The sequence below is a fragment of the Anguilla rostrata genome, chromosome 2 (assembly GCF_018555375.3).
Source record: "Anguilla rostrata isolate EN2019 chromosome 2, ASM1855537v3, whole genome shotgun sequence".
NCBI lineage: Eukaryota > Metazoa > Chordata > Actinopteri > Anguilliformes > Anguillidae > Anguilla > Anguilla rostrata.
Genome location: NC_057934.1, coordinates 43023243 through 43041115, shown reverse-complemented (window position 1 = coordinate 43041115; position 17873 = coordinate 43023243). Strand labels below are relative to the sequence as shown.

The following is a 17873-nucleotide window of genomic DNA, read 5'->3' as shown; positions in this document are numbered from 1 at the left end:
GTGTTTCTTAACAGGACAAAGGTAAACCAAAATATCCTGCATCAGTATGCCTCACTAACCTGTAACACTGAGGTCCAGCTGAACACGCACTACAGTCAGTCCACCAGCAAAACTCAAATCCACCACTCCTCTCAGCTCAGAAAAAAGTCAACAACACAACTGCCATGGCTGCACCACTACTGAAAACATTTTTTTTTCCCTCACAAGCTTATGCGGCCTTGCAAGATGCATATATGTGTCTGTTTGTTTTAGCTCTTAAACCAGGGAGTTGTCCACACGTTGGCCACTGGAACAGGGCGGTGTTAGTACATTTGCTTTTCTTGAGAGGAACACGCTCCATTCTGACAAATAATGCCAAGACTGAAATAGCATGGTCCGTATCCTGGCCAAAAAGAAACAGAGTACTAAGTTATTTCTCAGTTGAAAATACCGTTTTGCCACCTGTAATTTAATGTACCGGAGGCATAATACGCTACGTATCCACACCATCCTTAATTTCACCTTCAGTTCAATTATTCATGAAAGTTGATGAGTTCAGAAAACAACGGGCGCTCGACGTCAACACTCTGTCCCCTGCCCCCCCACTTTTACCACCTAAAATAGCATCCGCGCGCAATCAGGAAACTTAAGCCGAGCGGCGAGAAATCAGCTCTGCGGAAAGATAAAAGTGCTAATTTGAGACGCGGAGAGAGAGAGAGGCCGCCGTTTATGACGGCGCTCTCCGGAGACGAAGATAAACAACGGAAGGGACGGAAAGAGACGCCGCCGCGGCGATAAAAGCACGCGGTGTGACAGCTCCAGCAGCCGCCGTGAGAGCAAGCACGCCAACGGCAGCCATAATTTCTGCGCTTAAAAGGTTTTTTTATTTTATTTTTACAACAGCTCTTATAAACTCTTATAAACTTCGTGACAGCGGTCTTGGACGGCCTTTGAGGAATTTGTGCCGCTCGGCGTACGCCTGTACGGCACGTTAAGCTGTAGAAAAAAATGAAAGCAGTTTGAATAGCATAGTCACTACAGTCAACCCCAGAGGGCTTCATTCCTGAAACAGTGACCATAGGTGTTCCCCTCCACAGTGGTCAGCTCTGTGGTGGACTGAGGAGTTAAAGCTTGTGGTAGAGGAGAACCGCAAAAACCCAAACTGCCCCCCCCCCACATAAGGAAATTGGGGCACTTAGGATACTTGCATGCTTTAAAATAGCAATGGCTGTATCTCAAATAGTCCACTAGCTCCCCATATAATGAACTAACTTGGGTGTTGGCCAATTTCTGGAAAATGGCTGACACCTAGGTAGTCTACTATATTGGGAACTAGCGGACCATTTGAGACACAGGTCAAGCAAAAATCCCCCAACAGATAGAGGGCTACACGCACACCTCAAGGTTTTCCACACATGCTGGCCTGGTACAGCCAGCTCACCTATAGAGCGCTTACCTTGTGTGAGGCAAGGGGATGGGCAGAGAGATGCAGAGGAAGGGGTCAAAGGTGTTGCTCTGCTTCTGGCAATGGGGACAGGTGAGCGAGGACCTGGCAGGAGAGACGAGAGGGTAAAGCACAAGCGGCAGAGTGACGGGGGGGGTGGGAGTGGGGGCTGAAGCAGCAGGCCTCACCTGTACTGGGCCTGGAAGAGCTCCTGCACGAAGGAGCCAGCCACAGGAAGAGAGGGCCCTTCTGAGGCGGGGTCATCTTCCTCCAGCGGGGGCTGATGGGAGAAGGAGGGAGAGCGTCAGGCGGGCGCGGTCAGAGGGAAGAGCGAAAGCTGCAGGGACCGGCCTTCGCCACAGTTCAGACGAGAACCAATTAATTTGCCTCAAAAGAAACACCGGAGCAAACACAGAACAAAAGGAACACGCACTCCAGCGCGTCTTCTGATTTACAGGACAGGGTAAAGGCTGGATCGTAACTCAAAGACTCGGAGCAGTGTCGTAGAGCCCCGCCCACCAACTGCTCCCGGCCCGTGAGCTTCTGAGACACGAGCGCCGTTCTGCCAGCAGAGCTCCTCTGGGGGGGGGGGGCCCAGAGCTGGAGGACAGGACAGCCTAGCTTATCACGGCATCCTCCAGTAATCCACAGACAGCACAATACCATGGTCTTAATCCGGGAGCGCCCCCTGCCCCCCCCCCCCATATCCCTCATCCACTCTTTCTCAGGGGCGTGTCCTTTCGGAGCGCACCGAGGAGAAACGTGCCACAGCCAGGCGACCGAGCGTGGGTGATAAAAACCAACAATGGCTGCCTCTCCTTAACGGCGGGGCGTAAATCAGCCAACGGCCCGCGATATACGACACGCAGCCCAGCCACAGCGTCCCTGCCCACGTTCCCTCCCTCCAGGCAGATTCACGCCCCGCGCCGGGCTCCTGGCTTTCAGCCCGGGCCAATAAATCAGCGCAGGTTGTAGCAAAGCCCTTTACGCGGCCCGCTGGATGCGTGGGCCTCCCTGGCATTCCATTCAACAGCTACTGCAGTCACAGGGTTCATCTAAACGCACAAAGGTGTTAACAAACAGGAAGGCGTCAAAGGTTCGGCGCACAGGGACCGGTCCTCCCAGGCTACCTTTATGGACGACCTGCTGTTGGGGTGGATGATGTTGTTCAGGTCCTCGTGCACCCTGTCCAGAAGCCAGAGGAGGAACTCCTGGGCGTCGTGCTGCGCGTTGCCCCTGAACTGGAGGGCGCTCTTCGACACGACGTTCTGCAGGACAACAAGGACACCCGACACGGGACTGTCAGCGGGAGCGTTGCAGTGCAATAAAAGACTGAGGGCACGCTGAGGGTATTGCAAAGAATGTGTTTTTTAATGACAATGACAAGCTTTGGGTACGAGACCTTCATCAGGGCGTATCGAGAGCACAAAAAAGAAGCACATTTTAAGAAGGTGGTACGACACCTGTAGGCTATCAGGCAATTAGCTCATCACATGAGGTTATAGGCGTTGTCAAACAATTAACAGAGTTAGAGGCGTAGCCTACTGGATGGTTTAACAATGAACAATTAACAACGTCACAAAGGTAATAGGTGTATTAATTAGAAAAGCAACATCACAGAGTAATTGTCATGGACAGCAAAGAAGGATAATGCATGATGGAAAATGTTTTAACAGGAGGGTGGGTATATCAGCCTTCTAGGAGAACCTCTGGAAGACAGTTAACATCAACATACATTGTAATATTAATTGTAGATAAACATACAAACTCTGTAATACAATAGTGCATTTAATAGCACGATAGAGTGGGAGCATTACAGTACTGAGCACCAAAACATTTTTTAAAAGTAAAAATGTATTTTCTGGAACCAAGTACCACACAGAGTAAACTAAATTAATTATGACCTGTTCAACAATGTAAAATGTATATCAATATACGTGATACAAAGGTAACATTAGAAAGTAAAACTTAAAACACATCTGAATGGCTCTGGCCAAGCCCCTATTAGTTTCAAAGAGACAGATCTTGAGTTAATGGCTACCAATATCATTTAAAACCACATTTCAGTAAAAACAGGATCTGTAAACAGTAGGCTAGATACAGAGGTGGCCAGATGAGGGCACACAGCAATCTACCAGGCCTAGCATGGTTGCTCAAGGCACTTTTTCAACCGCTGTTGCACATAGTGAAACTGACACCGGTTTGCCACCACACAGAAAAAGGCGGCCAGACATGCAGGAGTTCTGCTTTCTTCTAAAGCCCAGGCACAGCAAACTGAGTGGTATGATGTGAGGAAGATGTAAGCACATTTCAGAGATCTGCACCATGTATGTTGAAAATGCACACATGTAGCTATTGCTATTTGCTGCAGTAATCAGTAGAGCTCGAGCTGTGGCATCATTTCCTCAGGGCAAGCAAGCTCCACTGTGCAGGCTGTGATGGAGAGGCGGAGTCATTAGGCAGAGGGGTGGGACCATGTGCTTTACCGAAAGCCCATTCAATGATTTTACACTCACTCAAGGCCCAGCCATGCTAATTATAACCACAATTATTCATCTTATACATTTAAGTACATGGCTTTGCTGCAGAGCATTGCAGAAGAGTGTGTCGTTCCTTTTCGTGAAATAATATAGTGTCAGGCAGAATATCCGTAAATGCATCTACTTATCTTGATTGTCTGTATGTTGAGCAATGCAATCTTTTCAATTTGTTTAAATCTTTGTGGAGGAAAAGTAATATTCATACATGCGTTTCATACACATCCTCAATCATTCCTGAGCTCAAATACATCTGACAAAGCAGAGAGCAGGCTGTATCATTGGAATACCGAATCATACACCAATTAATGGCCACCACAAGAAAATGCTGAGTTTCTGCTTATAACAGTTAGGCTACTGCATGTATACTACATTTTAGAAGAAAATATAATAGGATGAAATACCGTGGTTGTATTTTCCGCTGGGCCAGATTTTATTTCTTCCAGAAAATGTAGAAAGATGCCCAAACTTGCCGACCGGACTTGATTCGCATATTTGAAAAGGCAGCCTGTAATTTGGGTCAATGCACTATATTTATTCCGTTCCCTCAAATTCATGTTAGCATTTCAGATGACATCAGACAACAAACTACTTCCAAAAAAGGACACTTTTCCCCCATTATAAGCTTATATTAATTCAGACCAGACATCTTGGCAGGTAAAAATAAAATACAGGAATAACTAAGCCTGTTGTAACAGTAGTCAATAAAATATTCCTTTATTCTTGGCTGGATAACCCCATTTTAATTGTTTTTAGCTTTTATTAGTAGTAGCCCAAACGGTGAGGGTAATGTTTATCTCTTGTTGACATACATTTTGTGTTCTGTTTTCCTATCTCCCAGAGAGCGATGACTACTTTCCTGAAGTCAAGAGAAAGTCACGTGGTTGGGACTTAAAATCAGAGGGTTGCAAGTCCTTACGCAGTGGGGGTATTGATATGATATTGATATACTGGCAGTTAGTTTTCTTTGAGGTAGTTAGGGAACACCTTGGGGAAAAACCTAGTTCCAACACACCACTTAATGAACCTTACTCTCAAGCAGAGATCATAAAAAAGCGCTCGGGAATAAAGTGTTTATTTTGTGTTTATAAGTTCTTGATTCTGGGGGTTTATTCACAGCGCCATGAAAAAAGACTGTGCAGACTTGGGGGAGGCTTGTCATGCTTATGAACTAATGCAATTAGTTACCAGCATGTTGGTCTGTCAACACTGAGGTAATGCTTAGAAGACAAAACAACATTGAGTATTTTAAATAGACTGGCACAGAGTTTGGACAGATGGATAAAAGTCATCCAGAGAGGGATAGTAAACAGTCCAGAGGCCAAGTGGAAAGGTAGGAATTGTTTGAAGCGCAAAAATTAAATAGAGTCTTAAGCAACTATTGAAACTGATAAAACTAAAGAATATGTATAATTGCAGTAACACCGTTCATCATCAATATAGTGTACCAAGCATTAAAAAAAAACAAATAACCTTACTCGCATCACTGGCCGAAATATTATGGCATAAAATCAGCAAAATCTACAAGACAATCTTCCTATAAATAGTACCAAAGCAAATTCACTACACATAGCAAATTAGCAATTCATTATAGGTAGGTATGACTGACATTATGAGGGCACATTCGGAAATGTAAAGAACATGCTGTGAAACCAGAATGTGAAGCTTAATTTATCAGCCATCAGTTATTATCGAAATGTTCATTAAACTTTTTCATTCCTTTTCTGGAATCATCCCAACAAAATTTCCTCATCTCGATAAAAAATACTTATGGTCTCCACCGATGAGAAAGCTGAATCGATTTTCTCTATTCTTCCACTTCTCTCTGCAAAATAATGTCGACAACAGCTATCATCTTTTTTATTTATACTTCAGTTTCCTTACTTTAACTTAAATTGTGCTTTTATTCTATCTCAAATACACCTCATTTGTGATTGCAAAACACAAATGACAAGTTTGAGAATTCTGCTTGACAACACTGAGAGTTGCCTTGGGGAGACGGGAATAAGATGTGATCTTGTACTCAGAATCCACTGCAGTTCACAGACACTGGTGTCTCTTAAAATCAGTCCATAAGGTGGGAAAGTGTCCTTAAAATGCCTGTCCTTAGTTACTCAAGTATTTTTTGCCTCACCACATTGCGCATGCAGCTGAAGTGTGTGTCTATGGTGCAATCACCTGTGAGTCCATGAGTACTTTACACCCAACAGGCCACATACTACTACAGCATCACTGGGCTGAACAATGGGCCACAATGGCAGCCCAACTTAACCCCTAGTTAAGAAGAAATTGTAGACTCTCAGTCAGTCAGCTAATGCCACAGCTCAGCTTACAGCTATAGTTCCTTGTCTGCTAGGTGCTAAAAACATTAGTTCAAAAAAAAGAAAGAAAACAAGTCACATGGAACCCCACAGAAGTAGGGTTTTTTTTTTTTGTAAAGCCTTTTCAGCCTCCATGCCATTGCTTGATGAAGAATAATGGTTAATGCACTACATTAAATAAGGTGGCACAGGCCTGGCTAATTTAAATTACACTACCTACAATCCATGGTGCCAGTTTAAACTGAAACTGCTATGATCGGTCCAACCGCCGGAGTTTACTACAGAATTTTCCACAAGCATAAAAAACGTGGGGATGTACAATGCAAAACGGCCAATATAAAATTATTTAAACGCACATTCAATTTTGGCCTGGAGATGCAGAGGCTCTTAGAAATACGCGCTAATCCGGGAGCATACAACAACAGGGGCTGCAGGAGCTCAGATAAGCATTAAGCCTTCAGTGATGTCTATGGGAACGGCTTCCTGCAGCCATGTCACTACTGATTTAGGATTAAGATCAAGGGAAGAGAATCTGTGCTAAACTACACTGTATAATAAAATACTAATAAAAGGGGACATTGAAGCCACTGTAGCATTTCTGAGCTTGTGCTGATTCTATAAATCACCTAGTACAAGGTTCAATGATCAATATTGTCACAATTTGTGTTTTGTTTTTTTTTTACTGAGCAGAAGCCATGTTCTCCATACAGGCCTTCCTTTCACCACTTTTTCCAGTCCGGGCAAATACGTACAAAACACAACAACTGGACAATGTTTTCATAGCCACAGGCCATGGGAGTCTAAAAGTAATCAAGCCATCTTTTTTGCGTCTGGCTGTATTAGGTTATAACAACAGGCACTTTATGAGGGGAGCTTTGGTCAAAATGTATGACCGAGTTTAATATCACATAAATGGATATGTTCAAGTAAGCAGTTCCTTACATGCCAAAAACCACAGATGCAGTGGCTCACAACCACATTTTTGACCATTAAACCAAACAAAAAGAATATTCACTATTTATTCAGGAAAAACTCCGTGGGTAGATTTATTTAGACATGTTAGGGTAATCTGGTACAAAGCCTACGTATTAAAATGGTCCAGCAATCTTGCTGTTTTAAGAGTTTCTAAACAGAATCCTAATAAAGGCATGAAAGTGAGCACAGTTGAAGTTTCATGAACAGCACAGGCCATTCAACCAATTCAGGGCTGTAATTTTGTCTATTGACTAGAGTGCACTTAGAGTGGTGTCAAGCCTACTGCTGAACAATCCCAGACTCTCTGCTCTTTCTGCAGTTCCCTGTAAGGCACTGCATTAATACCAGTCTGTAAGGGTAGTATCAGTTCTGCATCTACAACATTTTTACTAATTTGACCGAAGTTATGTCTCGACCATAAGACTCAAAATCCACATTCCGGAGGATAAAAAGGGATACAGGTAGCTTTATTCAAAATGATAGTTCAGGCCACCAATACGTCTCTCTTTTATCACCACTCGAACCGTAGCACACACCTGCCTTACCCTCACAAAGAGAACTTGTCTTTGAACAGCAAAATGAGATCAAGCTGCAAAAATATAACACTGAATTTAATACTGGAGCAGAGTTATGGAACTCCCTGTGGCATGAAGAATATTACAGTTCCAAGGTGCTCAGTCATTGAAAATCTTCCAGTTACACCAAGGACTTCAGAGGGGTTAAAATTATGAGACAAATGTGGTCTAGGACCAATGGAGACCTTATATGACCCCAAGATGCTCAACTGCAGGTAAAATATATATTATTTTTTTTATTAAAAATTTAAGTGTTAAAAAGCATGTAGAGCTGGCAGCAGGTCCACTGCACTGCTTTGTAAGGCCATGTGCATCAATATGGGGCTGGACAGCACACTGGAGGGCAGATAATCTATAATAAAGAAGACAGCTCCAACTCTGGCTGGCAACCAGCGGAGAGCACCGCGCAGAAATAGAAACAATGACAGGAATAAGCCGGGTTTAAGATGGGTGGGTTCAATACGTTTTTCCTTGGAAAGAGCACTACAGGACACGCAGCAACAACAAATGAGAACGTCCATGTGTAAACAAACAGGAAGCAGAAGATTAGCTTCTTCTCATTTAGCAGAGCAGAGCAGGAAGCTTCCCGGGAGGATATACTGCCAAGTAATGTGCAATTCAACCAGGCTTTTACAGGGATTTCTGAAGGAGGATTCTTTCCTGCTGGGTTTAATAAGAGAACAAACGGTAGCATACAGCACAGTGGGCCTGTCCCTAGCCAACAGCAACAGCAATGAAACTGCCTACCGCAAGTAGGCTATGTCAATCAATCTGGTCATCAATTATCAGCACCACAACACAACGGTTCGGCCTCTCATTCGATACAGTAAGGAGACCAGGCCAATGCCTTGCTCCCGAAAAAGAGAAGAAAAGAAGAAATTAATCCTCTTTGGAGCCAAAGCAATTACAAGAGGTAAATCTTAGGGCCAAATGTAATTTTAAAGGATCGAGTTATGGTGCCTAATGTCTGTGCCAGCACCTAATAGCTCATCTATGCTGTATCTCTCCTTTGCCATGTTAGGAAGCAGGAGATAATAATGCCAACTCAGGCAAAATTATTCAAAAATGCCTGCCAATGCATGTGGCCCATTGACTGCGTCCCAGGGAGTGTAATTAATCCTGTCAGGTGTTGCACTTTAACAAGACTCTGTAAGCTTATTAACAAATCTTATCAACACATTTTTTGTTATTCTATTATTTTTATTATTAACAATAGACAATCTGTGACAATAGATATTTTTACACCCTTTCAGAGCAAAAAGAAGTGCAAGAAGATGCAAAAGGACCTCCTGCTGGTAATTAAAAATGGCTACAAACTCCCCTGGGATACTCAAAAGCCGCGTTTCCACCAAAATTACCCGGAACTTTCAGTCCCAGGAACTACTTTACCAGGAACTAAAAGGTTCCTTCAGCCAATGGTTGTCTGCGTTTCCACCGGGGTCTAAAGTACCGCGAAGATTAGGCAAATTAGCCCACTGACGTTGTCGTCGGTCCATCTGTCATATGATTTCTTCTGTTACCCCATACCACCACCGAAGTAGCCTACATTTTTTTCTAATAACCGGGACAGCCCGGAGGGGTTTATTCCACTTATATACAACGGGTTACCAACAATGACTATATATGGTTACTTTTGTATTTATTGATTTTCATATATCCTCTCAAACACATTCATTAACAGCAGAAAACATGCACACGTTGTAAACAATTTGCTGTTTTATTACTTTCTCGTCGTCAATTCCATATAGGCTAATCGCAAAATGTCAAGAATAGAACGAAAACTCGGATTTGCGTGAAAATGTAAATTAGTAGTGGTACAGCCACCGTTTGCTTTCCTTCGAAGTTACTGCTAGCCGAGCAGCGAAGTGTGCCCTCCAGATGCGAACCATGCACCATAAATGAGTCCATAGTCTTCCTGGTCTTTTCGTGGAATTGAAAAATGGCAGTAAAATTGAGTAAAATTACGGCAGTCTGAAAAAGCTAAAGGGAAGATTACTAGAATTAACCTGTTATTTTACCCGGATAAAAAGTGCGGAAGGTGATTTCCAGTTTGCTTGTACTGCATCACCAATGTTAATTATGCAGAACTATCACATACCTCACATAACTGTATCAAACGTTTTGAGTCAATTACAACGGGCTAACAAAGAAAATCCGGAAGAAAATATTCAGCAACCGAATTAATCCGTTTGAATGTTTTGGTAGCCTACGTAATATGCTGTCCCAGCACGAATGCTTAGCATTTTATAAAACGAATACTAAAGCAAGAAAAGAACAGAAGAGCACACGTTATAATCCCAAGACGTTGACAGGCTATAACCAAAAGTAGGCTACTGCGCCGCATAACATACAAGTTTGATTTGAAGTTATTATGAAAATAAATTGGTTTGCCGCTGCATATTTTCAAACATGGCGGGTAATGGCGGAAAATAAATACAACACAAATGCTACGAGTACTCGACCAATCAGAAATGTTCAGCGCTGCAATCTCCACCCAAAAGGTTCCTGTACTTTCGGAAAGTACTACCCCCCGAGCAGGAACGTTTTGGGGGGTAAAACAAAGCCCCCAGAACTAAATTTAGACCCTAGTTCCTGCGGTGGAAACGCACTGAGTTCCTCAAAAGGTTCCTAGTTCCGGGGTATAGTTCCTGCGGTGGAAACGCGGCTAAAATCTCACAAAACTAGGCAAGTTTGTTGATGACAATTTAACACCAATAGGCCAAATGTTGGAAATCTAGCAGATGGCTAAAAATGCTAAACAATATGCTCATTGACAAAATTGCCTCAGTATGCTGTATTTCATATCTGTAGACTCAGTGGCACTGGCTTCCTATGAAAGACAATTCAGAAAATTTTAAAATATGGCAATGCATCACTTTGTACCAGTGAACAGTGCCATTATGACATAGAGAGACTGTGACTGTCCTGGGTGTCAGGTGCGGGTGGGCAAGGACAAAGACTGTATCCATATCACCCATTGCTATAGGAGTTTCACAGGGGCCCCATTTTCATAACCTGTCACACCAATAATGTATTACCAACCTACTCCAACCAAAGTACTAAAGGGAAATGGCTGATTCGTCCAGTAATAGCACAAAAGAAAGAAAAACACGAGAAAAAGGAAAAGAAAGAATCTGAAAAGGAAAGAAGAAAGTTGATGATAAAAAGTGAGTTCAGGCTAGTTGGTGCACTGGCCCAGGAAATACTGAAAAACAAATAAAAATGGGCAAAATTTACAATTAAAAAGTGAAACTTTATTTTATTTTATCTTTATATTTTCCAATTGTTATATTTTCCATATTGTTACCAAAACATAAAAATAGCAGCAAGTCCCAAACCTGTTCGCAAAGGTTTATTTCCTTAATGACAGCAACTGGCAAAGAAAGTAAAATATACATTTACGAATAGGCGTAAAGTCTATTCATTTTTGTAGTTAGTACATGAACCAGAACACGCAGACCCAGACGACACACACGCACACAGTCTATCCATTTCACCATCTAAACTGGAGGGTCCAAAGGCAAGCACAGGCAGCTGGCCAATACGAGGAGTTAAATAAGCAGTGGAAGACAGGACTGACCGGTAAATCCTCCAGAACGCTGAAACTGCGCTATTTATACAGAGTTATTGGATTTTCTGCGGTCGGCCTCGGCTCAGCAGCGGCACTTAAAAACACATTTATTTATTTACGCAACCATTACCTTGTATGGCTATGTGGAAAACAAAAGGCCAAGTGGAAGAGTTCAAAACCGTGCCGTGCACATTTGTGTTACATATACGCCTATACCAAAAGGTTGCTGCAAGTTTTGATTTGCTGCACACCAATGTGCTGGGTATGGATTTTCTGCTCCCGCTTCTTCCGAGCAACTATTCTGCCCAAATCCTGAAACCACATATCATGAAGCAATTTACTGGCAGGGCACTCTAACACTGAGGCATTTAAGAGCAAGTGTCACATCGCTTTAATCACATCTCCTTAGACGAGAACACCTTATACTTGAGCAGACAGGCCTCTCAGACCAGATACAGGTTGAAAATATTTTAGGGGACCGTCAGGAATAATTTAGAGCAAAGCCAACAGAATTAAACCTGATCAAGGAGGAGAAGGATGCTGAGGCTTAATGTGGTCTCAGCCATAAACTACTCAAAGCTAACTAAGGGCAACTATGGACATGTTGGCAACTGCAGGACAGGGTTTGAACAGATATACTGCATGTTCCTGAAACATGAGAGTCTGCAGAGGGTTGGGTATCGAGAGCCAGTTCCAATTCAGAACCGGCTCCAAATCTCCAAGAAACCGGAATTTGTTAAGAAATGTGCATTTCTAATCCGCTTATCGAATCCTGAAAACATATTTACAATGGCATTCTCAATGAGTGAAAGGCAAAGAATTGTAATCACCAAACAGGACCTGCTGTGCTTACATCCATGCCACTGGTTACGTAATACATATACATCAACACGCCTGCAATAGGCCACACCCCCACAAAGGGGGATAACAATCCATTGCACTCTATATAACCTAGTTAGCAGTGGATTATCAAGATGATAAAAATGCCGAAATGTTGTTGTATGGTGGGCTGCACAAATAACAATGCCTGAATTTTGTTTTATGAACCTGATTTTAAGTTTTATGTCCTCCTGTGCAAAAAGACTGAGCCAACTAGGAGATGTGAGGGGAAAGCTCTGGGATCCTGAATCAAGTCACATCTATATTTGTAGTAAATTGGCCATTTTATCCCCAGTAAGTACTTGTAACTTTAATTACTTTGTAGCTAAGAGGCTGTGTCAGAAACCATACTTTGTAAGTTTGTTTATTTGTTTTTTTAAGATGTGATTTGACATATGTAATGTTTAGCTATGCAGTTATATCACATCAGATCCTAAAGCAGTGGTAACCAACCAAATTCTTGGAGATCTACCGTCCTGTAGGTTTTCATTTCAACTCTAATTTGGCACACCTGACTCTACTAATTAGCAGCTCAACAATATCTAGTTGTTGAATGAGCTGTGCTTTGTCAGGGTTGGAATCTCCAGGAATAGGGCTGGTTACCACAGCTAGCCAGTTAACGTTATTATGACAATTTAGCTGCTTTTACGTAGGATGCTTTTAACAAACTATGATAGCTGATGCTTAGTGAACGAGCAAGACTCGGACTTCATGACCATATAAGGGTATCCCATATAAGGGTCTCCCCCCTTTTCCCTACTGTGCGGTCACTGGCTCCAACTTGGATGAAAACTGCACTTCCCGGTTTTATAAGCCCATGGAAAGTCAAATGGGTCATGTGACAGTCACTTTGTCCAAATTTGTTTCTACAGTCTATGGTAGCAAGTTATAAATAGATCAAAAAAATAAAAAATAAATACATTTTATTATTGTTGTTATTGTTATTATAATTAAGTTCACTGCCCCTCAGTAATAAATTCAATAGCAAATTTTTGAGTTCAATAAATAGAACTATTTAGGCCTACATGTAGGCTAAAACTGTACAGGAAATGAACTTCAAATCAGTCCTCTCCTTCAGTTAGCAGAAGCACAGTCCAACATAAAACTTATTTCAATCCAAGAAATACAAGTAAAAATCCTACATACCTAATCACAAAATGAGTAGAAAACCATCCCCAGATGCACCGTTAATAATTGAACACTTCCACTTCCTGTGAAGCTATAATTGGGTATAACAATTAGCATATTTCCAATCTCAGATGAGAAGCAGAGGTTAGAAACTTGAGGTTAGCCACTGTACTTTCAAAATTAGTGAGAACATATTGTGCATAAATTCACCACAATTTTGCACCAGTGTGACTTACTATAAGCAATCAGCTGTTGGAGCTACAGGAGCTGCAGAAGCAAAATATTGATTTAGCGTTCTTTCAGCCAAGAATTACCCCACAAGGGATTCTGACTCTGGATACCAACATGAAACGAGGAGAAAGAGCTCTGAAGACCAGAAGGATCGTTTAGGTGCGTATAGCACTATATGTTGGCGCAAAATTGCAGCGCACATTCTTTTTTCAGTGCAAGTTGGGAAAGAGTGGCCCTCAGTGTGAAAAGAGAATGACATAAGAGGGGTGGCCCCACTGCCAATCAGTTTGTGGTTCTGCTGTGTTTACAAGAGAGCAATGTCAAGGTGCATGATGAGAGACAATGCAACACAGGCACAACCTCATATAGATTATGAGGAGGCCAGTGTCCACCTACCAAGTTGTGTACTGCTGTACACGGGTACAGAAGCTGCACATTGAAGACTTCAGACGCACTGAAATTTAGGAGTACATGCGAGTCTGGTACTGAGTACCTTTGGAAGCACTGCTCGTCACCACAGCGCGAAACTGCTAACTATAATCTCTCAGCGTTAAAGTGCTTGCCAGTGAATATCAAGCTCTAGGCAATGCTACACAAACTCAATAATTGCTAAATAAGAGAACAAATACAACAACACATAAACTACTGAGCAGTTAGCCAGTGGCTCAAGTAATTATAGTTTAGACCCGCATGATGAAACCTAGGCAGATAACCACTGTTCAGATTAAAGATTAGCCTACTTATTTTCTTATTCTAAAAAAAATGGATGTAATCAAGAACAAAAAATACACCCATACACTTTTTCAGGCAACTGGTGTTTCCAAAACCATATCTTTTTCTAACACTGCATAATAGTGTGTGTCCATAAGCAGGAATTTCATGCCTCCAGACGCCAGACCTAAATCAGCATCAATATTCATATAGATTAACAACTAGCGGGCAGGCCTCTTCAGGGTTCAAAAGAATCCGTCCAATCTTCATACAACAAACCAGCATTCCAGAAGGCAAGTGATGCACACCTAAAACAGACTGATAACCACAGAGGAATCCTGACAAAAAGGATTTATGTTAGGCCTCAAGCTTCAATTTTTTTTCCCTAATTTAGTAGCCTAAATCCCTTTGGGGCTACCTTTGCCCTCATCTTATATCCGAGCCACATATTTACATCATGAGACAGATAATTGACAATACAATAGAGCACACAAGGGAAAGAAATAATAAATACAGCACACAATGGATATTTCAGACGTCCACTACAGATTCATATTGTTGGCTGTAAAGGTGGTGAAAAGGGAAATAATAATTAGGATAGACTCTGCTTCCATTTAATATGGTGTCTGAGATCCAACAAACACATTTTTGTGATTGTGTGGTGGTGGTGGTGAGTTGTTCATGGCAACAACAACAACAAAAAAAACAGCAGAAAAGTAAAAAATGGATTTAAAAGATTATTTTTTAAATCGCCATTTTCACACTATTTGGTTCAGTAAGAATCGTCAAGTCACAATTATTTGACGTTCTGTCACCTGACAAGCATGTAGAATTCGTTCTATGTGGGTTACAGCAAGTAACACGTACTGTTTCAAAAAGTTTCATAAAATTTCAACTGCACCCTATCAAAGTAGTCTACTAACCTGTACAATGACAAAAACTACGTCAGAAGTTAAGATTGCTTAAATCTAACCACAGGGTGATTTAAGCAAGGAGTTTAGGGAAAACTGCCCATAACCGTATGGCCAGTTTTCCATAAATCTCTGCAAACAAATGTTACTGAATACTGTTTTCTTACACGACTACATCCGATTGTCTAATGCACATACCTTAAATTCTCGGCTGTGCTGTGGCGTGTATTCAAAAGTCCACAAGGCTCGAACCAGACCAGATAGTTGCTCCGTGACCTCTCCTCTGCTCTGCTGACCCTTCCTTTGCAAAAGCACGCCGTTTGACTTGGGCTTTTCGTTGCCATCGTCTTCGCGGTACTGCTCCAATGCCAGATACTCTGCAAACAGCTCTGTGTTGCTCAAACACTGCAGAATTGCGTTCATAAAACAAGTGTTTCCATGGTTCTTGAGACCGGACACACCGGGAACCTTTTCTCCAAATAGAAAACTTCCACAGTCGCTATCGTCCGAAGGAACAGATCCTCCCAACTTAAAAGAGGTGAAACCTCCGTCGTCCTTTTCATCTTCTGTAGTATGCTCCTCGGTGCCAAAATGAGATAATGTTGAGAGAGTCCTAAGGACTCTGTTCATAAAACTCCCCACGGAGCGAACTGAGCCCCTGCGGAACAGCTTCTTGCTGAAAGATTTCTTCTCTTTTGTCGCTGCTTTAGACATAGTTCCAAAAATTAAAGGCCATTCCGGAGGCTTATTGAAGAACAAAACAGAAACATTGGCACGCAAACTTAATCCGGTCAAAGTCCCCTACACTTTGCTTGACCAGGTCCCGAAAACTTCACTGCGCCAATGGCATGGTCTGGCTAGCTATCCAAGATCCATTCCCTGTTAAAACTAATTTTCCGTTTGCGTCTGTTTCTATTTTGATTAGCAATCATTTTTTACAAAAAATATTTCAGATCAAATATGTTACAATATTTCCCATGCATTGCCCAATCAGGGCACCTAAGTGTGTTCGTCCTCGCATGGCTTGTACCTTGACTTTTTATCTCCAATACTCAATAGCCAGATTGAATAACAGACTATTTGAGCAAACTCGTGTTGCTAGTATACGTTGCCAACAAGCTAAATGTAGCATTTAGTTAGCTAACAAGTTAGCTAGCTAGCTAGCAATGATCTCCCTGAACGTTAGTCCTGACAAGCAAGCAAATGGTAACAAATTCCATTTCGATATTTTAGAAAAATATGAAACGCTGTTGCTTGAAATTAAGCAAGCTATTTAGTTAGTTAACATTAAAGTCAGCTAAAGGTTACAGGACAGTGCCGTTGAGTATTTTCCAAACATTGTCAACTATTGCAAAGGCAATAATAAAAGTCAACACGTCGCGAGCATACGGCAGTTTTCTTTGCTAATTTTCACGCGGCTCATGTATTATTAAATATACCGCTACTCCACCCCACAAACGACATTCCTTGTCGTTATGTATTAAGTTGCAAACAACACTATTTTGCACCAGCAATTCCGAGCTACTCACTCATGTTTTGCCATTGTGGGATAGAGTAATTCTTCCAAATTGCTCCCAGCGTTCAGGCTCTTTAATGTAGCTGCTGCCTACAGGAAAGCCCCCTGAAAAGCCCACAGCGGACAGAGAGCAGCTCCTTCCCCAGAATAAACTCTTATCGCATTTGACGGGTTGAAAATATTTATTTTACGAAACTTCGTTTGCTTTCTTTTACGGGGTTTCCTTTCCGTAAAACAGAAACAGCTCCCAAATCCTCATCCATTGCAACGAAGGCCGCTACCCTCTCCATCAGCTGAAATCACTGACACTGCAGGCAGGGCGGTGGTGACGACTGACGTCACACCCAAACGTAGCCAGGGAGTGCAGGTACAGCTGATGGTTGTGCTATACAACGAAGTACACGTTCTGGGTCTTCTCAGTGGGCTTCTCTAATAAACGTCTAATGTTCTATAGGATATTCCAATTTTCACGAATACACCGTAACGAATACACAGCGGCGAACAGTGTTCACTAAGTATGTGTACAATTCAGATTTCAAATGTAAGAGATGAACTACAAACCTGACGCGACCGAAATCCAGTGTAGCCTAGTAACTGTTTAAGAAACTGAGGAACAAAAATGTTTTAATAATTGGATTAGTCTATTAGTTGGTTATACTAAAATGGAAGATAGTACTTGTGAATCATAATACTTGACTATTGTTTTCCTCACACCATATCTTAACAGTATTATCATCTTCTCATCGGTGATTTGCAGAACATGACAAGTCAATACAACCAAGAATCAGTCAAAAGTGCTAGACCTGGTTTGGGTACTAGATTCACTTAAAGTTTCCAGTATGAGAATGCCTCTTCAGTCTCCAAGGATTGTCGATACTACAGTTAAGTAAACCAGTGGCTACTGCTTTTATTCACCCAATTAAGTTGTTGCCTGGTAGATACAGTAGAAACTGTAGTTAGTGCTGTTGTCAAAATGGCCTTTGACATAGGAACGTGTCCAAAATCATGTTTTATTAATAGTGCAAAAGAGAATATACTGCCATTAAGTCATCAGCAACAGGGACTGCAAAATAAAGACAGGGTTAAAGATCACAG

General features: G+C 42.0%; 1 protein-coding gene across 4 annotated transcripts in view; it reads right to left on the bottom strand.

The window, feature by feature from the left end:
- The window catches only part of LOC135248129 (ubiquitin carboxyl-terminal hydrolase 31-like), a 36280-nt gene extending 19166 nt beyond the window's left edge, over positions 1–17114 (bottom strand). For 3 of the 4 annotated variants that reach the window (XM_064322404.1, XM_064322403.1, XM_064322405.1), the window contains exons 1-4: positions 15461–17113; positions 2554–2691; positions 1612–1703; positions 1436–1528 (exon numbers count right to left, since the gene is read on the bottom strand). In XM_064322404.1, the coding sequence (XP_064178474.1) occupies positions 1436–1528; positions 1612–1703; positions 2554–2691; positions 15461–15976 (839 nt within the window). In that variant the 5' untranslated portion in view covers positions 15977–17113. Of the gene's footprint in view, positions 1–1435; positions 1529–1611; positions 1704–2553; positions 2692–15460 lie in introns of all 4 variants that reach the window. The other variant, XM_064322401.1, reaches the window with a different exon arrangement.
- Positions 17115–17873: the final 759 nt, after the last annotated feature.